Source organism: Oxyura jamaicensis, chromosome 5 (genome assembly GCF_011077185.1).
Source record: "Oxyura jamaicensis isolate SHBP4307 breed ruddy duck chromosome 5, BPBGC_Ojam_1.0, whole genome shotgun sequence".
In the NCBI taxonomy this organism is placed as follows: domain Eukaryota; kingdom Metazoa; phylum Chordata; class Aves; order Anseriformes; family Anatidae; genus Oxyura; species Oxyura jamaicensis.
In genome coordinates this window covers 22,701,670-22,726,109 of record NC_048897.1, presented here as the reverse complement: position 1 = coordinate 22,726,109, position 24,440 = coordinate 22,701,670, and the positions used below count along the sequence as shown (strand labels likewise).

At 48.0% G+C, this 24,440-nt stretch overlaps 1 protein-coding gene across 13 annotated transcripts in view; it reads left to right on the top strand.

Annotated features, from left to right (window-relative positions):
- Window positions 1-2,331: 2,331 nt before the first annotated feature.
- The window catches only part of FLVCR2 (FLVCR heme transporter 2), a 33,690-nt gene continuing 11,581 nt past the window's right edge, over window positions 2,332-24,440 (top strand). For 7 of the 13 annotated variants that reach the window (XR_004751385.1, XR_004751383.1, XR_004751382.1 and 4 more), the window contains exons 1-5: window positions 2,332-2,942; window positions 16,667-16,808; window positions 17,806-17,946; window positions 22,356-22,423; window positions 23,118-23,221. Coding sequence is in view for 3 of the 13 variants with exons in the window: in XM_035328318.1 (XP_035184209.1) it covers window positions 2,418-2,942; window positions 16,667-16,808; window positions 17,806-17,946; window positions 22,356-22,423; window positions 23,118-23,221 (980 nt within the window). In the remaining 10 variants the exon portion in view is untranslated. Of the gene's footprint in view, window positions 2,943-6,044; window positions 6,166-6,259; window positions 6,470-6,997; window positions 7,052-8,398; window positions 8,793-12,316; window positions 12,450-12,540; window positions 12,645-16,666; window positions 16,809-17,805; window positions 17,947-22,355; window positions 22,424-23,117; window positions 23,222-24,440 lie in introns of those variants that run through there. The other 6 variants (XR_004751390.1, XR_004751386.1, XR_004751387.1 and 3 more) reach the window with 6 other exon arrangements.

The following is a 24,440-nucleotide window of genomic DNA, read 5'->3' as shown; positions in this document are numbered from 1 at the left end:
TTCCATATGGGACACAACTCCCTTATTCTGGGTTATTCCTGGTTTACAAATTAAAGATGTGAAGGACTGTGATAACGCTTTCAGTTCTGGACAGCTAAAGCTACAGTCCTGAAGCTGTATGACCTACATGCAAAATGTAGGTGACATTTAAATTGGTCTTGAACAACAAAAAAATAATGTCTTCCCATCTGCAAATTTTGCTCCCCCCTTTGCTTTCAGGATTATTGACAAATGACACTCCTCTGAGCAAATCCAGTTTGTCATGCTAAAATTGTCTGTTTATTTCTGTTCTCAATCTTTCTTTTTCAACCACTCTTTAGCTGATGATATTCTTAATCTCTGGGTAATTTTGATTCCTTTGTAATATTGTGGGGAATCTTGTAGAGACTTTTTAAGATTTGATGAACCTAAAAGGTAAATTTCTGTACTATTTTATCCTCACAGTTCTCAGACTAAATAGCTATTGGGCCATGGCAGTTCTTTTCCATTTCACCTCTGTGCTCTCTGCACCACTATCACTCATTGCACTTCTGATAAATTTATAGATTTATTTATCAGGAGAACAAATTCCTCTGTCCTTTCTGTTTTCTCAGTTCAGAGCTTGGAGTAAATCTGGATGCCTAACCTAACAATAAATGGAACTGAAAACTTCTTTTCTGGCTCTTGCTTCTAATTTTGCCTTTCTTGGTTATTATTTAAAAGGACGATATTGTTGTATGTTGTACCAATATCATGAGCTCCCCAGGTGAGGCTGGAGGCTCACTGGCAGAGCCATGGGCAGATGACCTGGAGGAGCAGAACAGGATGGTTTGCAGCTCTGCCCTGAGGTGCTTTCAGCAGACTACACAGAGGGGGTTGCACTGCCTTTACTTGCTTCCAGCTGTGCTTCCTGGCCTCGCCTGTGAGTAAGAAAACCCATAGGTGACAAGACATGACCTTTGTGAGGATGCACAGCAAGAGCCACTTAAGGCGACTTTTGCTCTCCTTGGAATTAGTTTGTCCAAAGCTTCTCTTATTTTGGTTGCACTGCAAATAACGATAAAAAGGCACCAAAGCTGAGCATCTGCCTTAGATCCTGGCAACAGTCAGGTGGATAAGGTGGAGGATGGTGCCAGTAACTTCTGATAGTGGTCCACAAAGTAAATACAAGCCAAAGAAATATCACTTTTCCATCTCTGACCTAAGATTTTGTTTCAGATTTTGTTTATGACGTCCTAAAGACAGGTCATCACTCACATATTTTCAAGTGAACTTTGAGCTTCTCGTTTAATGCTGGAAGAAAGCTGAACAACACTAGCGTGCAATCAAGTCCATGTTTTAACGCTTATGCTGAGCAATCTTTATACAATTCAGATAACAACGTTAATTGAAAGATCGTGATCTCTAGGCAGTAATCTGCCATGGTGACATGTTCCTATAGCAATTGGAAAATATGAGCTGACTCACTGACTGAGAGTTCCCTGTGAGGATGAAAACAAACATCACTTCTGTCTGTTTTGCTTCAGTCGAACTGAAATGCTTTAATTCTGACTTCACTGCGTGTTTTCATTTCATAGTGTGCCACATCATAAAAACTCACTGAAAGCCAACTCAAGTGAAAAACAAAAACGCTTCATTCTCCAGATATCCACAGCGGCATTTCAGGCTGGGTCGGAGGCTACACACACACCTGCAGTGTTGTCCCTGACCAAAATTCTGGGCTAATCCGCACTCCTTTTGTGACTCCCATTTATCTGTGTCTACGGGAGCCTGTCTTGTACCAGGCCTTAGAAAGCACACCAATACCCTCACTTGTGCCCTCGAACATTGTGTCCCTGCCGCTAGTGCCTATCTGTGGGCTCTGGCAGGGGCCTTGGGCAGCTGGCTTTGCGTGGGGCTGCGTCCCCATGGTCTGCACTGAGGGCATGGACTGCCTGGTGCCTTCGATTTGCAGAGGGGCAGCTTGGTGTTTGGGGGGGGGGGGGGGTCTTTTGTCCCCGCTGTGAGGTGAGCAGTGCTGAGGGCTGAACACCCCGGCTGCGGGCTGGGGGCTGAGCACTTCCCCGTTCGCTCAGCCTGCCTCTGAGGCAGCGTGCCACGGCGCTGGGGAAGGTGCTGCGGTTTCTGGGCACCGGCACCGCGGTAGGATCAAACAGCACCAGGACTGTTTGGGGGGGACTACCGCAGGGCACCCGGAGCGCTCGGGTCCCCGACTCGGCCCCTCCGCACGGCGCTCCCCGCGGCCCAGAAGCGGCCCCGCGCAGGGGCGGTGCTGCGGGCGGGGCGGGAGGGCCGGGCCGGGGGCGGGGGCAGGGGCAGGGGCAGGGGCAGGGGCAGGGGCAGGCAGTGAGCGCGGCGGGGGTGGCCGGGCGGGGTTTACCGGACAGGTGCTCGGTCTTGCGGCCGGGGCTGGCAGCGAGGAGCCGAGCGGGGCTGGCATGGTGCGGCAGGAGAGCCTCCAGGCGCCGGGGGTGGCGGCGGCGGAGCCCGGCGGGGACGGGCACGGGCCGGGGGCCGCCGGCGAGGTGCGGGTGTCTCGGTGGCGCTGGGTCGTGCTGCTGCTCTTCAGCAGCTACTCGCTGTGCAACGCCTTCCAGTGGATCCAGTACGGCAGCATCAACAACGTCTTCACGCGCTTCTACGGCGTGAGCACCTTCGCCATCGACTGGCTGTCCATGAGCTACATGCTCACCTACATCCCGCTGCTCTTCCCCGTCGCCTGGCTGCTGGACAAGAGGGGTCTGCGCCTCATTGCCCTCACCGGCTCGGCCCTCAATGCCCTGGGCGCCTGGGTGAAGCTGGGCAGCCTGCGGCCGCACCTCTTCCCTGTCACGGTGCTGGGGCAGGTCATCTGCTCCCTGGCGCAGGTCTTCATCCTGGGCATGCCCTCGTGCATCGCCTCCGTCTGGTTCGGCTCGCGCGAGGTCTCCACCGCCTGCTCCATTGCTGTCTTTGGGAACCAGGTAAGGGACGGCTGCTGCGCAGGTGGGGCTGGGTGTCACCTGGAGGGGACCAGGGAGTGCCGAGGTGCCAAGCAACAAGCTGAGGAAGAGATGCTTGGGGCCTGTGTGTGCTCCCTCCTGGAGGAATGGAGTCAGGGGAAGAGGCACTTGGACAAAGCTCCCCTCGGAGTCTGGACAGGGAGGGACACGGCTTGGGTTTGGCTGTGGGGTGGGTGTGGTGGCCGAGGTGAGTGGGACCTGGGTCTACGAAGCTGGAGGTGGTGCAAGGGTTGGCATCAAGTGGTGTTGGGCCTTGAAGTCTTCTCCGTTTCCCTCCTGCCCCCCTGTCAGTGAGTCTCTGCTCCAGCAGCGTGGTTGGGTAGCACCGTGGATGGACTGGAGAGGGAAGCGTGGTGCTGAGAAACATGCTTTCAGCCGAGTGTCCAGCAAATCTCATAACTGTGGCTGCATTGGGATTTGACACGGCAGTATCCTACTCCTGCTGGCTACTAGATGGGACGAAAGAGAATAGCTGTCTCCAGAAGACAGTGCTTGTGACTGGGCCAGGGGAAAAGGCCTTTAACCAACTTCTCTCTCTTAAAAGTAAGGCACAGAGTCTCCACAAACAGTTGTTTTGAAATGAAGCAAATCTTCCACCAGGCTAGGAGGAGGTAAGGTCCCTGAGCACTCTTGTATAAAGGCGGGTCAGGGAGGCCAGTGGCAGACGCTTGCTCAAGCTGTAATGTGCTTTTCTGGTAGTTAGATAGTGCTTGGAGGAGATATTTTTTTCACAGTTTTGAAACGATCAGGGAAATGACTTGCTGACACTTGTACTGGAACACCCACTGATCCCTGCTGCTTGAAGCAGATAGACTAATGCTGATGCAGTGTGGCATAAGAGAAGTGAGGTCAGCTCTGTGACATTGACATGAAGAAGAGGGAAGTACAGTCTGGCATTAGCAGCTTAGCTAGACCCGTGCCTCTAACTTCCAACACACGATGTAATCCTTTCCACGTGACTGCATGCTTCCCTCAGCTGACTCTGGTTTGGACTGTGGGTGGGCTCTATTCAGATTTTAGTGTTTTTTTTTTTTTTTTTTTTTTTTTTTTTTTTTTTTTTTTTTTGTTTTTTGTTTTTTGTTTTTTGTTTTTTTTTTTTGCAGTTTGGGTAGTTTGTAAAACATGAACCATGTGCACACAATTATTCCTACAGCACACGCAACTATCAGCCAGAGCTGAGGTCTCTTTTCCCCAAGATCCTGGCTTTCTGTACTGATTGAGATACTGCTGTAGCAAAAAGAAGTGAATGCTCAGAGATGACATTTGAGGAACTGACGTCTGTGGGACTGTGTTAGGCAGACTTTGGCTTACAGCTTTTGGAAAGAGAAATCATGCTCATCTTTCTCTGAGTGAATCTAAGCTTCCCTCTTCACTCTTACCACCCAAGCTAGTGGGCTGTTTTTTATGTGTTTTAAATGAATCTGTAGAGTGGAAGGCATTTAACTTGGCATGAACACTGCTGATTTAGGAGTAAATAAGTAACTGAGCATTTCACTGTCAGACTTTTCCTTTTTTTTTTATTCAGGTGGAATTACTCAATAGTTTGCATAAGAAATCCAAACAATGAGGTTTTCAGCCTGTGCTAAATGCGTAGGTAGTATCTTCATCGTCCCGAAAGGAGTGGGTTAGCCTAACAATTGTGAAAGGCAAACTTTGGTTAGACGTTTGGTTCTCTGCACTGCTCTGGGAGTTGAACTGACATTGCAGTGAGGCCACAGGTCAGTACATAACCCCTGCTTTGTAAGCCCAAACTTTCCTTTTAGAGAATCAGGGAGACAAGAAATGGCAATGACTAAAGGCAGGGTGTACTACATAGCAAGGACCTATTCATTTCATTCCCTTTAATCAAGGGTCCTGATGTGCATAATTACAGTGAGTGTAAAGTTGCTATTTTGCTTAGCAGTGAGGTTGAGCAGGGGGAAGAAATAGAAGCTTCCTTTTTTTTTTTTTTTTTTTTTTCCCTGAGTCTGTAGTTAAAGAGTGTGTTCTACGGAGTGACAGTGAAGGCATAGTTTGGTGGGTTTGTAATCTCAGTATGCCAGTATGGCAAATTATTCCCTCTGCTCATTCATTCACAACTGTATGATTTTCTTTTCAGAGCCGTGTTACTTCATTACAGTCCAAGTTAAAGATCCTCAAGGCTGACATCTCTGACATGGTTATTTACTAAATGCTAAGCACTAAGATCCCTGTCTGGCAGAAGTATCAGCAGCTACATGGGTGAGCAGAGCAGTTTGACTGCCTCTTTGTTTGATACACTTGCCCTCTTTATGGTCCCATCTACCTTAAACTGCACTCAGCAGTGCTGTCCTGAGGGGAGCCCTGCTGCTCTGCTCATACATCCGTGACTGCTAGGTTGATGTCCGTTCAGGACACGGCGACTGCTTGCTGTGTGACAGTAACCTTCAGGTTCAAGCTTAGCTCTCAATAGTAAATCATTGAAATGCCAGATGGAGTGTTAAATATCTTCAAAAAGAAGAAAAAAAAGTCCTAGTAGATAATATCAGATTCTCCTCACGCTTTTCTGGTCATGGTGTGTTGGCTGTGGCATCTGAAGTGCAAAGAAGAATTAGAGCACTCTCTAAGAGATGCTGATGAGCTACTTGAAGAGGAGAGTACAGACACCTGCAGAGGCTATCACAGTCTCTTTATTTACCCACTGCTGGTTTACATTACATTGTACTTTTTCCTATTTTAACAGGGAAATGCACAGGTTGTTGTATTCTTTTTCCTTGTCCCTGAAAGTTCATGTATGGGTAGGTATAGAATGGGATTCACTTGTAAATTGGATACTTTGATGTAAGATTGTTAATGTTATTAAAATATTACTAGCAGCTTATTGATTTAAAAGACCAAGAAAAATCTACATGGGCACCTTTCCTCAGGCTGAAGTTCCAGGAAAAGGAAACAGGAGAGTGATGCCCTTCAGCTGTATTTTAATTTGTGAGGAATTTGACTGATATGCATCAGAAATGCAGCCAGGAGTGGTAGTGGGTCTTCTACATCATCAGCAGTGTCACCTGTGGAGGAACTCGGTGCTGGTTATCTGTGTTAGACCTGTGCACGAGAGTTGGGTGGGAGAGAGTGGTATGCATCAGGGCTGTGCTGCTTCCAGCAGATGGGCTTCTGGTTTCTACCTCAGAGGGAGATTGTCCTGTCATTTTCTCTGGTAGTAAGACTGCAGTTGAAAAGAAATACTCTTCTGAGATGCTAGCATTTGCAGGAGCAGGGGTCAGCTGGAGCAGCAGGCCTTGTCCTGTTCTTGAAAATACTTGCTTTGCTGCCTTTTGGGAGTGAGGAAACAGTGCTGTGGCCTGATGGCACTAATCTCCACAGTGGTGGGGATGTTTAAGTAATGAGGTGAGTTATTGTGACTATTTGAGGTATATTAGCTGGAGCCAGCTGGGCAGGTACTGGAATTCCTCAGCACTCTGCATCAGCTTTTGTGGTATGCGCTGGACTGCCATGCTTGGGCAATGCTTGTTCAGGCCTGTTGGCATTAAGAGCACTGTGTTAACTGTGTTGTGCTGGAGCAATGAAAGACATTTGTGTCTGTGACTTTGTATTGCTCTGCCACCAGTGGATTTTTTGTTGTTTTGTTTTAATCAAAATCGACCTTTTTCCTGGCTCTCACCATTCTGGGGTAAGGGATTCAGGCTGTTGGATGATTTTTCTGCTGTCATTTTGATGCTTCATTTTTTAGCAGGAGTTGATAAAAGTTGTTGGTGGACTAGGAGGGAAGAAAACTTCAGTTTCATGTTTGTCTCTGCCTGTGGGAGAAAAATGATGCAGCAGCTTACTGAGCTCCGGGTGGGGTCTGTCCTTGTGCAGATGGAGCTGGGATGCCTCTGTGTGTTAGGTCTTTTAGGACTTCTGTTAAAGAAACAGCCTGAGGTGGAGATTTTAGGTGCTATCTGCATACTGCTGGGAGCGTTAGTCCCTCAGTAATGAGGTGATGGCTTTTGAAGTAGGCAAAGCGGATGATAAAGCATGAATGAAATGTTCTCTCCTGGTAGGTCCTTTCCTCGTGTTTTGAAATGAGGCAAAGAATCTGCAGGGGGTGGTGTGGGGGTGAGTGTCTGTGAGTAATCAGGTCTGCAACATCTGAATGGCCATTGCTTTTGTGCTGTTTGCCTCCTTACTAACACCCTCTTCTTTGCTGTTTGCTCTTCAGGTAAGGCAGTGTCTGAAAGTCCAAGAAGCGTTGTGGAAATGGAGCATGTCTGGTCGGATTCATCTCTTCAAGCAGACTTCTTTCTAGAACTCATTTGCTCTTCTCTCCCTGCTGAGGGGCTCCCCATCTCTTCTGATGAGATCTGATCCCTGTTAGAAATAGGGATAGGTGGTAGTCGTGGCCCTGCATCTCCTGGGCTTTTAGCTCTTAGGACAGAGAAGATTTTACTGAGGCAATAGTTAGAGGTGTTGTTTTCCAGCCCTGGCTCCTTTCTCTTCTTGTAAAGAAGGGCAGGGTGGGTTGGGATCATAAGGAGTGCTATGTGGCCAGCTCTCTGAGATTCTGGACGTGGCTCAGTGCGGGAGGGCATGCTGACCAAATAGCAACGTGGCTTTCCCAGGAATGCCTGAGCTTCTATAAAGGGCACAGGAACCTGAAATTATCTTTCTCTGCTCATTTTGTCTGGTGCTCCCATCCCCAGCCACATGCCAAAAGTAGCTCACCCTTTTCCCTCACAGAAGCAGCTGGCTTTTGGGTTTTGCTGAGTTTAACTCACACGGGTGTTAAATGAACGACAGCAGTGTTTTTGCTGGGAGGGGCTGCCCTATGGCACCCTTAGTGCTTGCCCTGTAGGATCCTTGGAGACTGGCTCTGTTATGTGACTGTAATAGGTCCTTGACCCAAGTATCATCCCATCTGAGTACTTCAGCAGTTGCTGAGGTGGCTGTTGGAGCTGAAACCCCTCTTCTGCTTTACTGTCTCTTATCTGCCGCTGCTGTTTTGCTGCGTTGCATTTCTTCCCCAGTAAACCGGGCAAAGGTATGTTCAGTCCTGAGAGGCCTCGAATGACTTGCCTAGAGAAGTAGTCTTCGTTATCTGGCATTGTATCACCTTAAACAGTATGAGGAGATGATGCCACAGAAGTATGATGAGGAAGGAGTTTACTTTGCTTCCGGAAGAGCTTTGGTTGTGCAAGTGCAGTTTGAAGAAATAACTTTATCTCTCATATCAGTGTGAATGGATTAAAAAAAAAAAAAAAAAAGCCTAAGCTCTATCTTATCTCTTTGTGAGGCCTGGATTACATTTTTCCTCTCACCACTTGGGTCCTTTCTGCTTCTTAAAACACTGCAAAAAAGGTGACTAAACTGTGGTGTGCAAACACTTAAGTACATTGGCTTCCTGACTGCCTGGATTTCAATGGGCCCTTATGGATTTTAGTATTTCTGTCAGTGGCATGGAAGAAGCATATTCTGGGCAGCAGTGCAAATAAAAATACACTGGGTAGGAACTGGCAGCTTCTGTTTTGCACAGATCTTTTGCTGTGGATCTTCAGTTCTACTGTAGGTCTTTTGAAGGAAGGCAGCTGGGACCTGTGCGACTAGCAAGGGGCTGGGAAGCTGATGTGCGGTAGGAGTCACAGGGTGTGGAGGGGGGTGGCTGTCTGCTCTCTGCAGGTTATGACCCTATAATTCCCTTATCGCAAAGGTGAAATATTGTGGTTATAGCATGGGAGACACCTGTAGTTAAAAAAGGAGGAAATGCTACAGGGCAGAACTGTGACACGTGGACATGAGTAACGGGAGAGGCTGTGGTGCCCAGGACTTTGGAACACGTGCCTCTTCCAAGGGGTTCCCGGGGTGAGTGAAGATCCTGGTCCGATGTGTTTTATTGCCTTGGCAGAACTGTCCGGTGTCTGTACCGAGCGGGGGTCAAAGTCCCACTCCCATACATTGCCAAGAGCAATGTACGGGAAGGGGAGACCTTCTGTTTTCTTTCCTAAGGGCTCCGTGGTGTGACCAGACATGTGGTGTCCAGATCCATCAAACTGTGCTGCTTCCTCCTCCTCTTGCCAGTCAAATATGCGTCCTTTTGCCACTACCCATTACATTCTGCACCTCTGCACTAGTTTGTACCAGAAAACCACTAATGAGGGTTGTGCAGCATCCTGACCTGGTCTCACCTGTTACTGGGCAGTACAGGTGTTGCTGCACTTGGCTTGTGTGTTCTCCCTGCAAGGGTTTTGGGGAAACAGGTGGTACTTGGTAAGTTCTGGTGGCTATTCGAGATGGAGGTTTCCAGGAGAGTGATGGTTGCAGAGCACAGGCTTGCTCTGTAGGCTTTTCACTAGGAAATGCTGCTTCTGTGGTGACAATATTGTTGGGTCAGTTCTCATCATTCAGCTGGGGAGACTCACACCTTTTGTTTTAAGTTCTTGGTATATGAAGCCACTTGTATTAGAATGGATGATAATTAAATAATAATAGTAGAAAAATCGAAAGTATTTCTACTGTTGTGTCTGGAGAGGAACATCTTGAAAATGTGAAGCCCTATGTGCTTAAAGGTATCTGTCAGAAAACAAGTAAATCAGCATGAGCAGCAGGCCTGACTCCTTAAAATGATTCAAGTGTCACTTGTTTTCTTCCAAAGCATGATACTCCTCATGGTTTTCTAGAGGATTCCTCATCTCCTTGGTCGCTCTGGATGTTGAGGATTAGAAGGGTAGAATAGCTACCCTTCTGTGTGGTGTGTTGACGAAGGCAACAAGCTCTCTTTGCTGAGAGCAGGTGAAGCCCTTGATTATTTTTTTTTTTTTCCCCATGAAACAGTTCTTTGGAAAGGTACAGTGCACGAGTGCGTGAGGACATAGGAGCATCTGGCCTAGGTCAGGCAGCCCTGGGGCAGTCAGTGGTCCCTGGTAAGTGCTGAGGAAAAGAAAGAGAGGAGGATACGCTCTGTTTTCACTCACTCAAAAAAAGTCTTGGTTTGGGAACTTGCTGAGGCCGTGTGGAAATTGCAGCGTCTGAAAAGCCCACTGTATTGGTATTTATTCACATGTAAACTTGTGGTTTCTGACTGTTACAGTTTCTGCCAACTTGGCCGAGTTGGCAGTCTGCTGGCCCCCAAGTTTCCTGGGAGTCCTGCACTTGCAGGGCCTTTTAAAAATTCGTATCACTCTTGCCTTCCTGCATTCCTGATTTGAGTGTTTTGGTAAGGGACCAGAGTTAACAGTTCAGTATGTTTCTGTGTGAGTAGCATGTTGTCTCATTCTTCTGAACCTTTGGATGAATCCCATCTGGTTCTGACACCTCAGAGAACAAACTGACTGCAATAAGTTGAATAAAGTCTTCCACTGATAGCACTTCAGATTTTTTATTTTATTTTTTTTCCATATGAAGAGGTTCTGTCAAAGTGGAAACTTCCCCAGAAAATCATGTAGTGACTGCTGATGCAAAAATTAATTTAGTTCTCCCTGTCTTGAATGTTTTCCTTCCGTGGTGATCATCTTTTGGCCTTCCAGACTTCCTGGCAGGCTTCCTGATTGTGCAGCGTATGAAGTTTTTAATTAGTTTGTCAAGCTGTTCCTCAGTCTTTTTTGGCCTAATTATGGTTTCACTTTAATTTGGTCCAGCTTGCTGTCTCCTCTTTTTCTTGCTTGAGGAGATAAAGTACAGCTTTTGAGGTATGTGGTGGTTTTTCTTTTTCCTTCTTTGCTCTTTAACCGTGGTTGCTTTTATTTCTACTGTTCTAAAAGTGTTGATAATGTTCTGTACACTTACTCTGAGCCCCTGATGCGGTGTCTCTGTGTGCTCTCAAAAAAACTAACTGCTTGCAGGTGGCATTGTCTTCTGAATTTCCTTTCAAGAAGATTTCCTTTCAGACAGTTACCTCTTGCAAGTTAAAATCGCTGTAGTGGTTTGGAGCTGTTTCCACCCCCCAGCTCGCTGCTGCAAGGAAGCTGAATGTGAGTGCAGTGCAGAACCTAATATTGATCGTGGTTGCTAATATTGGTCGTGGTTGTGCTGTGCTGCCCTAGGCCAAAATCATGAATTGTGCTGCTTCTTATAGGTTATCCTCAGAAGAGGGTATTTATGGAATCTAAAAATGCAGTCTCTGCATCATCCCTGTCATGACGCTTACACAGCCTTCAAGGGCATTGTCACAAGTTCTCTGTTGTGTTTTTTGCCTTTGCAGCATCTCTCTCTTTCTGCCTTTTAACACTTTAATTGACCTTCCTGATATGGCGGTCTCTTCTGTCAATATTTCTGCTTGCTTGGGGATTTTACTGGGCTTCCGTATTCCTGTTGCTGACTCTCATTTTTCTTTAAGGTGAAGACTCACTCCTCCATCGATCATTCATTTACAGTTTTTATGCTGATACTGCACTGATTATCATCCTTCAGCGGACTCTTGATATATAATCAGATAAATTAGACATCCCATTGTCCATTTCAAGACCTCAGGTACATGTATACCATCTTACTTGCCACTTACTCTCAATTTTCTCATCTGTTCTTGTGTATGGTTGAGTCTTGAATATGAAGTCAGTGTTGGGACTGCATCTTGGTGAAATTCAGGTAGGAAATAGATTCTTTCCACTGTTTATCAGCCTTTAGGAGGAAAAAACCCCTCATCTGGACAGTGGAATCTGCTGTAGCTGTTGACTTCCCTGTTATTCTGTTTAAATCACCACAAAGCCTTCTTAAAATAAAGTGCCAGCAGGCTGGTTCCTGCAGGGGGATTCATGAGGATCAGGACAGTGCTGTGCGTTTTATGGATGTGGAAGTGCTCTCATGTTGTGGAAGTGCTGAATTTTGGGAGTGAGCCCCTATCTGTATCGGTCTTGGAGACCTTTCTGCTTGCACAAAGGTTGGAGATGCGAGTTTGTGCCCTGGTGAGAGGGACTGCACTATGAGCCCCAATGGCTGGTGGTTTCTGTAAGAGGGGTCGCACAGAGCGTCACAGAACCAGCTTTGCTTTTACATTGCTTTGGTTTCCCCAACCTGATGTGGAAACTGGAGAAGGGAGAAAAAATGTTTCTCCACTGTTAAGGAATGTTTAAGTTTTTGGGCTCGTGGGTTACACTGTTGTCTGTTGGGCTGGTGGTGATGTGGGTACTCCTGCTGAGAACCAAACTGAAAATCTCTTTGTGAAAGGTAAAGTAGGTGCGGTGTAATACTTACGATGTAGAGAGCTTGTCTTTGTTGCTAAAAGTGCAATGAATAATCCAGGGTATCCTCTGGGAAATCTTCAGTTTTAGCCAAGTCAAGGGATCTTATCTTCATAGGATTAATAATATCAGTGACCCTGAAATATAAAATGTTTCCTAGTGCTATGCTGGGACTTTTTTTTTTTTTTCCCTCTGCCACCTATTTTTTTGCAGGTTTAAGAAACTCCCAGTGGATAAGAGTGTCCCCTTTTGTGGAAGGGGAAGAGTGAGGACAAGCATCCTTTTGTGGTTAGGAAAAATTGTTCAGGTCTTCTGAAAAGACAACAGAAGTACCCAAGAGAGCTGAGTAAGTCCTTTTGATAGGCAGTGACTATAGGACTTCTCAGAAATGGATTTATGAATAATTTGCAGAACAGGTTCTCAATATCCTTTTTCAGATAGGAAAGGGTAGAGGGAGACCTGAAGAGAGTGAATCTTGACTGTGGTCCCAGAGAAACCTTCCGTTTTCCTGCACATGTTTTGCTGTGGCTCAGCAACTTGTGTGAGTATCATGTGAATGATGTTGCAGAAGCAGCTAGCACAAGAATCCAGCCTGATTCTTCCAGGAATGAAAGGGCTGTAAGGCAAGGCAGCGGTTTCCGGGAAGCGATTTATAGACCTAATTTGGTAAAAGGTGGAGAAGGCCACCTGGAACCTAAGCCCATCTGGAACCTGGTAGGTGAGGACTAGGAGGACTCCAGTCTCCACTGGAAAGGAGCAATGTTGAGTCTTTTCCTTGAAGCTTGAACTTCTGGGAATGCTGAGAAGCCCAGTGTGGCCGCAGTACTGAAGCATGGCTGCGTCCTGGGCTGGGCAGGCATGCTGGAGCAGCAGGACTGTACTCTGGCCAAAATAAACTTGCTGCAGAGGTGAACAGGCTTCTGCCCTCTGGGTGTGCTCTGGATTCGGTGTAAGTGCCTTTTCTGTGAAGCTACAGGCTTGATTGCCTTGTACAGAGAACAGGGAAGCATGCAATTTAATGAAGATCAGGGCTTGAGGTCTCTAAGCCAACTGATGGTCAAGCTCCCAGGTAGTCAGTGAGTCTCCCATGTCAGCAGCCAATGCATGTTGGGAAGGCAGACCTGACTAGCTGTAACAGCGAGGGGACAGGCTGTGTCTGGACCAAGATGAGCTCTGGCAAGTTCAGTCCTGTATCAGAGGCTGCCTGTGCCGCGTGGGTGTTGGGAAGGCTTACCTCTGCTACTGGTGGTATTTGAAGTTCTCTTAACTCCTCCAGTTCTTGACTTACAATCTGGGGATATCCCAGGTTGTTTCACTTCACGGTTGTACTGGGTCTGGCTGGGATGTTAACTTTCCCTGCAGCAGCCCATACAGTGCTGCGCTCTGCACTTGTAGCTAGAACAGCAGTGGTATCACACCAGTGTTGTGTCTGCTGCTGAGAAGTGCTGGCACAGCATCAGGACTCTCTCTGACCCTCCTAGGGGGTGGGCAAAAAGCGAGAAAGAAACATCAGCAGGGCAGCTGACCTAAACCAACCAAAGGGATATTCCATACCATATGATGTCACACTCAGCAATAAAAGGTGGAAAAAGGAAGAAGAGGGGAGGGGTGGGCTCTCGTTGCGAAACGTCTGTCCTCCTCCCGAACACTGGCTACGTGCGTTGAGGCCCTGCTTCAAGGACGTGGTCAAGCATCGCTCATTTGTGGGAAGTAGAGAGTAATTTCTTTCCTCTGCACTTCCACATAGCCTTTACTTGTTTTGTTTAGTTATTCCCTTTTTCCCCCCCTCCCTTTTCCCCTTTCCCTTTTTTCCCTTTAGTTGAATTGTTTAATTAATAATAATATTTCCTTAATTATATATATATATATATATTTCCCCTTTTTAATTAAATCATCCTTATCTCAACCCGTGAGTTGTTCTTTCCTTTACTTCTTCCCCTCCTCATCTGAGGAGGGGGAGTGAGAGAGCGGTTGTGGTGTTCAACTGCCTAGCACGGTAAAACCACCACAACGGTGCTTAATGAAACCCTGAATGTTCTCACTGCTGGAAATGGCCTGAACTGGTGTGGCACATCTGTAGTCTCCTGGTGACTCTTCCCACCAGGTCCTGGGGTGCCCCAGTGCTGGGAATGAACTCAGCACAGATGTCTGCTGCAATCCTGACCTTGGCTATTGCAGCCTCCCGGTGGAGGAAGGCACAGTTCGACACAGAGTTTGGTCAGACATTGTTGAAGGTTACATGTCTTTAAGCTGAATGCTGTCTCTGAGTCTAGCAGACAGCTCTGTTTGAACTATAAGCATTCTCCCCATCTCAAAGATCCACCAGCTGGATGGAGGAGGAGGAGGGCTTCTAGAGAGTTTGCTATAGAGCACAAGCCCATTTTTGTCCCAGCCAGCAGTTGTGGCACCTGTACTTGTTCTGTGATCTTGATCGTGGCCGGTGCAGCGGCTCTTCCAAAATGAGTCCATCATCATCCCAGTAACATGGAGATATGATGGCAAAAGCATGCAGAAAGTGCAAGGAGTTTTTGCTGGAGGGCAAGGCAGGAAACCTGCCAAGCCTTTGCCAGGGACAGGGCTCCAGGGTCATTCCGCTCTATGTTCTGCTATGCTTGGCAGTGACTTGTGGGCACCACAGACCTCGCTTTTCTTGATCTTTGCTTTCCTTACCTGTAGAGTAAGACCAGTTACATGAAATGACCCTGTCCTGGGACTTGGGAGACATTGAGCACTGGATCCTTCTGTTGGGAGCATTATTGTGGGGCAACAGGTCTTGATTTTGCTCATGGTTTCCTATCTGGTGTTTCCCATGAGGAAATGGGCTTAGTTTGAATATATCCTTGTTTCCATGCTTTGCATATTCTTACCTCCTTTCAGCGTGAGGACGAGGGCAGTGGCTATAGAGAGGCTGCATTGGTGTAGCCTGAGTATTTTTTTATACTGCCAGCCTGTATTGGTTCAGTTAGCACTACCAGTAATGGGAGTGCCTTTCTACCTCCCAGCTAATGTACAGCCTGTGAAAGAGATTGGAAATCTTTGTTTCAAGCAGGGATGAGGATGCCTGCATGGCCACCTGCTGTCTCTTCTTGGGTGCCTTTTCAGTCCTTGCATCTGTTATAGGCTCTTGTGTGTGCCTTGTTACTGTCCACAACAGCAAACATAGGATGAAACCAGGAAATGGGGGGTGAAAAAGTGTTACTAAACAAAAAAAAAATGTTTGTACAGGGCTAAGTGTGCAGAACCTCTCTGAGAGCAAGCAAGAGCTGAACTCGTGTGGCTCTTTTTCTGATGTCTGAGAAGATTGCAAGTGCTGAGAAGGGCCAGAGGAGCAGGGAAATACACTCCTTGGGAACTAGATGGTGATTCTAACATGGCCGTAAAGGGAAGGCTGTAAAGGGGAAAAAAGGCTGTAAAGGGAAACAAACACAGGAGGGGGGAAGAAGGGGGGGGGGGGGGGGTTATATGCCTCCTCTTGTCTTTAGAGTACTCCAAATGTGATGAGTGGACTTTGGCTTCAACTTTATGAAGAGAGTGCTCCCAGGCATCAAAGCAGGTATTTCCCCTCTTTTGAGGGCTGGCACTGAAGGTCTGTGCCATTTAATGCTGCTTGTCATCATGGCAAAAGCTGCGCTGCTACAGCTCCTTGTTGCTCTCCTGGAGAAACAGCTGTCAAGTGAAGAGCCCCAGGGTCCTCACCAAAGCGTGTGCTGTCATGGCAGGAGCTCCTCGGCTGGACGTGTGGGGCTCTCGGCACAGCAGAGGCCACAGCTGCAGGGTGTCTTCTTGCAGCCCATCAGAGCCAAGCATTTCAGCTGGGCTGTTGCCAAGCCCCATTGCACAACCTCAATGTTCAGGATACGTGCTGTCAGCACTTCCTTCGCTCTCAATCTTTGTCTTTTTCTAGATTCTCCTGGTGCAGTGGGAAAGGCGTGAGTGGTAGCAGGGTGAGCCTTGTCTTGGGAGGGACCTCACTCAGAAAGTGTCATAGAATGGCTGAGACAGATTGATATCTCACTCACCATGAGTGGGCAGGTTCTGCGTTGTGTCAACACTTGTGCTTGTCTGGCCTGAAGACAAATAGGTTCAATTCATTAACCCAGTAGAGAACTGTGGTGTTTTTTGATGGTGTTGTTTTCTGCTGTTTTTCCTGAGCCAAGTCAGATGAGCAAGTGATCAGGTCAGCACCAGAGTAGATGTAAGATAAGGAGCGGGATGTGTGTGTGCAGGGTAACGTGTGTGGGAGGACAGGGGAAGCAAGAACTCCACTTCGGTGGAGGCAGGTATTAATTCTACTCAATTCTGCTTTGAAACCTTGCCTTGAATATCCTTACAGTTGTGGCTTTGGTGGGAGGGACCTCTCATGGCCTAGTTACTGTGGGTACCTGCCTTTTATCTTTCAATTATTAGGTGGTGAAGGGGATTTTCTCCTTGTAGGTGAAGCTGGAGTTGGCCAAGTTCAGGTCTTACTGTGTGAGGGAGGATTGCGTCAAAGGGCTGAGCTCTGAGCTAGTGGTGGTGTTGTGGTTCCATGTCACATCTGTGTCCCCTTTCTCTCCTGCTCAGCTTGGCATTGCTCTGGGCTTTCTGGTCCCTCCTGTTCTGGTTCCCAACGTGGAAGATGTGGAGAAGCTGGCCTACCATATAAGCATCATGTTCTTCATGACAGCAGGCGTGGCAACAGCCCTCTTCATCCTGGTTATCATAGGTAAGGTGGGAAGAGTGTGCGTGAAACCAAGTGGAACTGAGAAGATCAGCCTGAGTGTGAGGGGCCTGCGTGGGGTTGTGAGTGAGCCTGCCAAATTGTTCGTTTCATCCTTTGATTGCCCACAATAAAACTCTGGCATGTATAAGTTCTTTAAAGGCACTCTTAAAAGTATTTCAAGGTTCTCATCCTTCTTGCCTGCAAACAGGGTGCTTGGGGCTGATTACATCTTAAGGGTATGGAGAAGGAGGTAGATTATCTTGAATCACAGGAACATGCTGTTCCCAGGAGGGGAAAATACAGGTAACCAGTTATGAGTGGGGTGAAGAAAGCATTACAGGCAGTAGACTTTGTGGACTCCTCTTGCCAGCTTGTTCGTGTTGCCTGATAGTTGAGTCAGATGTAGACTTTAATGATTCAGGGGTGGGGAATAGACAAAGTACAAAAGTGACTGTGCTGCTCCTAATACAGCAGGGGATCACCTGCAGCTGGGATTCCTGGATGCTGCTTTAGTGCTGGTTAGAGACAGCAGACAGCACACCCAGACTGAGAAGGGTCAGGCCTGGAGTAAAACCTGGCATAGGCCATTGCTCCCTGAGCACTGCAGGACATGAGGCCTCCTTTGTCGGCTGGCTTTTCCCATTCCACTTCTGCATTTGTATGGCCATGCAACACTTTTGCAGCTGGCTGTCCATCTTCTGGTAGATGAAGTTGTTATTAGTCCTGCAAACTCTTCTGCTGCCAATCACTGCCTACACAAAATGCTGATTGAAGGCAAGGTGTTTTCCCCCTGGCAGGAGCTGTTACTGGAGAGGCCCTCTTCTTCTCCTGTTCCCGGTTAACTTCGTGCACGGAGATCAAAGCTTAGGGATGCTGGTGTATTTTTTACACTTGGTTTTACTACTCCCTATGCTGTCCCTTGAACATCTTAATCCTCAGCATGTGCTCAGGCTCCCCAGTTGCGCAGTTACACACAGGTCTGCTTTGTGTCTGGTTTCAGTCTTCAAGGAGAAGCCCCCATACCCTCCGAGCCAAGCTCAGGCCTTGATCCAGTCACGACCGGCAATGGAATATTCCTACAGGCAATCAATCCTTCGTCTGCTCCGCAACGCCAACTTTGTGCTGCTTATGGTCACATACGGTAAGGTCTGGCTGCTCTGTGCAGCCATCGCTGCTGGACATGCTTAGCTTCTTCCTCCCTCATGTGCTGTGCCGGGGCAGTAACTGGCCTGAGTAGTGGTAGGGGAATGTAAGGATAGCTGTGCTGCCACAGACCAGGGTCCTTCTAGTCCCCTCCAGCAATGGTTACAAGCAAATACCTAGAGGACAGAGGACAATGTGTCCCACTATTATTATTATTATTTTTCCCCAGCCTCTGATCACTTCCTGTTCAGGGGATTTCCTTATTCTTTTTTTTTCCTAGTTGGTTAATAACTTGGACTAATCTAAATGCTTACCTAAGAAACACAGGGAGCTGTGTCTGAGTGCAATTTGCTGCACTGATTGCAAGTTGCTTCCCAAGAAAAGCTGGCAGACCTCCCAGTAGAGGTGATGTGGAGCACGTAGGTGTGCAAGTTGCACCAGCCTCTTTGGCAATCCCTATGAAGCAGATGAAGGGGAGGGTTGGAGACCTGCCATCTGTTCTTCCACGTTGGGTTTGCTTCTTCCCTTCAGTGGTGTTGCCGTATTTCTCTGAGGGCAGTGTGATGTGTTGAATCTGTTCCTGATGCTGAATTGTCATACGGAGAAGTATTCTTCTCTTTAGCAGAGACAGAGAAGCCACTGCAGCCTACACCTGTATGATAGGATAGGATATGCTTTAGGCAGCTGCTCTGCAGAGAGGTCTGTCCCCATTTCCCACCTGCTTGCTGCGGAAGCTCCTCAGGAGGAAAGATAAATAGTTGTTGAACTTCTGTGGTTCCTCTAGCGGCTGTGCCTAAAGGACTTTGTGAGTGACAAGTCAGGTAGGAGAGAGTGAGATGGTGGCTTTGTACCTTCTGAGAGGACTGATGATCTTTGGACCTGCTGAAATCTCTTCCACCTTCCCAGTGCAGTAGGCTTCTAGAAATGCCCCTGTCAGACCACCCTTAGGCTCTGCTGGTTGGCACTGCAGCTGCTCCCTACTCCCTCTCCCTAGTACCTGATGACCTCTGTGAAAGTGCAGATAGGAGAAACTCTCAGAGGCAGACCGGCTAAAAGCTGGATCCTGACATCTGCAGGGGAAAGCATTAGCCCTAATAGGGGTAATCAGGCTCTGGAGGAGGGAGGCAGAGTCCCAGTATGAAGAACATGTTTAGAATCTGATCTCTGTGGGATAATTCCCTCCTGGCAGTCACAAATGACGTGGAAAGCATTCAGTGGCTCATAATCCTGTCTGTCTTCCACCTGTCTGTGCATTTATTCTGCTCCTCCCTATGTCAGTTTCATGTCCATCTCCAACTTGACTTTCAGGCTGCTGGCAGTGAAGATAAGGTGACTGTTACTCAGAGAGGGAACTAAGCAGTGAAACTTTTTTTTTTTTTTTTTTTCTTAACTAGTCTGGCCTTAAAATGGGGACGGTATTTCCTACTCAAGTCAAAAGTTATGTTGGACAAGATTTAAGACAGCTGCAGCCAAGTGAGTGCAACTGAATCATCTCCCCTGTTTAACACAGATACCTGCAGCTTCTTGTAGCTTTTATATTGACATAGTGTTTGTTAGGGGAGAGAGTGGGAAATGGCCTGCTGGTTCATTTCCCCTGGCTGTAGAAAGACTGGGGGTCCTCACATGATGCCAGGTCAGAACAGGGCTGCAGATCTCTAAGGTAAAACGATATGACCAGCACCTGCCAACTCCTTTCCTGCGGGAAGACTTGCAGTGCTGGAAACATCGGTGGCACTGCATCTGGGTAGTGTGGGTGAACTGTTTCTCAGGAATCCTCAGACTGCCTTTTCCCAAAGACTGTTGACATTGCTTCAGTAAAGCTGAGGCATGACATGGAGTGGGCGTTAAGGAACTCTGAGTTCACTGGGTTGGATTTTGCACTGAAACCGTGTAGCTACGGATGGACAGCAGGAAGGAAAAGGATGGGAAAGGCTGGGAAAGGCTTGTAAAGTGGGAGTGATGAGACAGCTCCAAAGAATCAGCATTTGGAAAGGTGATGAGGCAGTGAAGGAGAAGGCAGGGCAACTGAGGAGATCTGCATAAGGAACCATTGTCCTGGAAGATGATGAAGATGAGGAAGAGCAGTAGTTTGGCATGTAGGCACTACACTGCTTAGTTACAGGAGAATTGAGTTCTAGTCCAGGGCTTAATAAGGGCTCCTTTTGGAGCCTTGGGCAATAAACTTCCCCTTCCTGGCCTCTGTAAAATAGAGGAGACACTGATGTCTCAAATGTTGTTACACAGCACATTACAAGCAAACCATGGTAACTAACCAACGAATCAGGTGGGATTGGATCTTCAGATGTCTTTTTCTTAGCTTCTAGACCTGGTTTCCTTGTCTGCATGGGCAATTGGGCACTGCCATTGGAAACATCCCTTGCCTGTTTTTCAGGCATTCAAACAGCTGGCTGTAATTCACAGAGAAACTTCACTGAGCAACTGTAACATGTAAAATGCATACTTCTTCTGGCAGCCTTCACAAATGCAAATTGGGCACATTGTCTCGATTCTTAGAATATTTTGTCTGACTCTGGTGCCAAGTGTTGCTGCCAACTCTCCATCTCTTTCTACCCAGCTTGGGAGAGGGGGCCCTTCTTTCTCTGGGAAATCACATACATCACCAAACCTCTGTGGAGCTGGCGTCCTGACAGCATCAGCTGTCGGAGTCTGGCTGTCCCCACCAGGTTGCTGTCCTCTTGGCTGGGTGGCAAGCAGAGGCACGCACATGACTTGTCTATGTTTATTCCCAGCTTTGAGGTGAAGCAGTAGTGGGTAGAGGGACTGTGCTGGTCTGCGCTGAGATGTCCTTTTGGAGCAGGGACCACTGTCACAGGCAGTCGGCTTACAGGATTACTTAAGATTCTTCATTTGTTCTGTCCCATGAAGCTGAGTTAGCTCTGCTTAACGTTGTCGAGGAGGGTGTGTGAAGGAAGTGTGATCTCCCTTCCAGCTGTCAAGCTGGTGGCTCCTTGGACTGCTTCGGGAGCTGTGTAGGGCAGTGGGTTTGCAGCCTCCCAGTGGAGGAGTGGGCTGGGCACAGCAGGATTGCTCAGGGCTTCAGGGGCAGGGGAACTGGAGTTACAGCTCAGGATTTTGTTCCCTTTGTCAAAGCTCGGCCTGCTAGACTGCACTTCTATATCATGTAGTGCCATGTTTCTGCTTTTAGCTGAGGTTGAGAGAGGAAAAGCAGGAAGTAGGAACTTGACATGTGTCTGGGCTGTCAGGATTTCAGACGTCTGAGCCAGAATTTTTAAACCCCTGCCACCTTCTGGAGCCTAGAGATGTGTGAGCTGCAGTGGTGAAATGTGTCCCCATCCCTCCCCCTACCAGGATCACTGAAGCCTTGAAGAGAAACTAACTGCAAATGTAAATTACTTTCTGAGAAGAAAGTTGAGTTGACTGTTACAGACCTCATCCACCTGGGGAAGGTTTCTTAGTATCACCCAAGGTGAGAGTGGAACCGTTGCAGTACTGCTGCTCCAGTGCCTGTGTGGATATTCCATGTGGATATTTCCATGGGAGGGAAGGGGGGGCTCTTGTTCTCTGTGACCTTCAGGAAAGCATTGAGCTCAAAGTTGTTTGAATGCTGAAACGGAGTGTCTGAGTGGGGCTTGACCAGTATCTCCCCCAACGGTTTCCATTCTCACCTTGGGTGATACTGAGAAACCTTCACCAGGTGGCTGACGCCTGTAACAGTTAATCTAACTTCCCTTTCAGAAAGACAATTACTTTCACAGTTGTTTTTTATTTTTTTTCAGGCTTCAGTGATATCTTGTAAAAATGTAAGCCTTTTCCCATGCAGACGCACACACCAGGTGCTTGGGGGAAGTGCTGTCTGTGCTTCACCATCAGCTCTGCTCCCACTTGCCTTCTGGTATCTCTTGGCTTTGGGAGGCTGTTCTTCACTGCCTGTCAGCAGGGAGAATGCTGTCAAGTGGTCCTTTGGGAAGGAAACCCCGCTGGTCAATGGCACTGGTGTTAATTGAATCCCAGGCCCTTTTTAGAGGTGTGATGCCGAGGTGGGTGCTTTGCCAGTATTTTACTTTGGCTGGGGGGAAGAAAAATCTCCACTGCTGAAGGTGCCTCTGGCTGTGAGGGGAGGGTTGAGACCCTATGAAGAACTTGCATGATGTTTCAATACTAGAAATATGCACAGCCTTTCTTCTTCTTCTTCAGGTAAGAACCATCCTGAAACCGCAGGGTGCTTCCTCCTGCATGCTGAGATCTAGCCGTCCTTGGTCTGCGTTTCTGCCAGTAACCTCTGTCCAGCCAGTCCAGCTGGCTCTCCTGATACTCTGCTGCCTTGTTAGAGGACACTGTCCCAAAGGTCTTGCTGTGTCTCTGCCCTTTCACAACCCAGCAGGAGAGTAGCCAACTGACTGTGCTGCATTTTTATCCCCCTCTCAGGTCTGAATACAGGTTGCTTCTACTCCCTGTCCACTCTGCTGAACCGCATGGTGATTCATCACTACCCAGTAAGTGCACCCAGTTCTCATGGCCCTCTGGTGCTTGCTGTTCTCCAGCCTGCCGCTGTCCAGCTGGGCTAGCTGCCCAAAGAGCCTGTGGGAAATGCAATACCAGAGCATATCTGCTTGCCTTTGGCACGGGTTGGCGGGCTGGCTTGAGAGCGTTGATTCTTTCTGTTCTTTACAGCACCCTGTGAAAAAGCAGGTGAGCTCTAGCAAAGACAGCTCCTTTACACCCTAAATGATGAGGGTGTGTTTTCTTCTGCCCTGTTCCTGACAGTAATTTCTGCTGGCACAACTGTACCTGGAGGCTGCTCACACTCCTGTGGCAGAAGGGTGGAGTGCCTCAGCAGCTGAAATAAGCTCCTGCAGTACTTCCTGCTGGAGCAATGTGCCATACAGCTTGTCCATGCTGCCTTGTAGTGGGTTCCCCCGGCTCATCCAGCCTGATCCTGATGCCAGCAGGCATTGTAGAGTTTATGCTGACTCCCTTGAGAGTTCCTGTTGGCCAGTGCTCACCCTTTCGCTGGGCTGGCTCATAGGGAAGTGCCCAGGCCCAAAAAGGTTCTTGCTTCTGGCTAGCATGTTAACAGAAGGTGATGTGCGTGGGACACAGACTTTGTCTCTTCCTGTCTGGGTTCTCCACACCTTGCTTGTTGTTGGCTGTGACTTGGCTCCTGCATTTGTGTGTGTGTTACCACAGGGGAAGGAAGTGGATGCTGGCAGGATCGGACTTACCATTGTACTGTCGGGGATGGCTGGGGCTCTGGTCTCTGGCCTCTGGTTGGACAGAACCAAAACCTACAAGTAAGTTCCTTATTTGCCTCTGTGCCTCTAGTGAATCTGCTCCATTCTGTGCAGGGAGAAAGCCAGTGCCGCTGCAACTCAGCCATCTAAGTACTGAATCTCTGGGAGAGGTTAGTAGGAAAAAAACACGGTTCTTGAAAATCCAGTTAGTTTAAAGTGAAGTTCAGAGGAGCATGTTCGTTTGTGCTGGACCGTACAGGGTCTGGTTCTAATGCTCCTCAGGGAAGCACAGGGAGAAGATGAGATGGCCTGGCAGTTCCTTTGCCAGGGATGAGAGAGTTCTTGGCATGAGCAGAATAATGACTGTACCAGACCATTTCTCTGCCCTTACAAACCAGCTTCTGTGAATCTTTGTCCTGCGTAATGAAAGACGCATTGAATCCAGTGCCCAGAGGCATTGTGCAAGTGTGCGCTGCTGTATTCAGGGCTGGGGCAAAGGGTGCTGGGGTTGTGGGTGGATGATTCTGGATTTTCTGCCTGGTGGGTTGGGAAAACAGATCTGGCCAGCGTACCCTGCCGCTTGCAGTTTGGGTGAATCTGGCAAGCTGTGGGCTCGCAGCTTCTGAAGCGGCCTGCAGTCCTAGCTGTCACGTACAGAGGACAGGAACCGGGCTCCTGTGATAAGAAGAATGGTACGCGAGGGCTCCTGGGGGTGCTGGAGGGCAGGAGCAGATGACTAATAGAGAGACCAGCAGGTTGCTCGTTGCCGTTTCTAGATGGTGTACCATTGATTATTTCTCATTTGACAGGCCGAGGAAATGGAAACACAGATGTTGTGAGCTGCACTAGCTAACTGTGCAGTCTGACTTGGCTCTTTCCAGCCCGGGGCTAGTGGCAAGGTAGCCTCGGCTGACACTGCTGGGGTGGATGCTCTTCCTGACTCCCTAAATGGAGCTTGGCTGTAGCACGAATGCTGAAAAACTCTGTGACTTACGAGGCAGAGACGGGACTTGCAATTTGGCAGCACAGGAGGAAAAAAATAAATCCGGGATTTGTTCCAATGTCCCTGCTTGCTTGGAGGAACCATGTAGGCGGGCAGAGCTGTCTGAGAGTGCAGAAAAATAGGCCTCTGCCACCCATGGATTTTATCCAACATCCTCGTAAGGGTATCTGAGGATAGATTTAGCCTTAGGTGAGGAAAAACACTGCTAAGAACTTGCTCTCCATTGCAAGCCACTAAGTGGGATTTCTGTGGAATGAGCAAAATTTTTCTGAATAC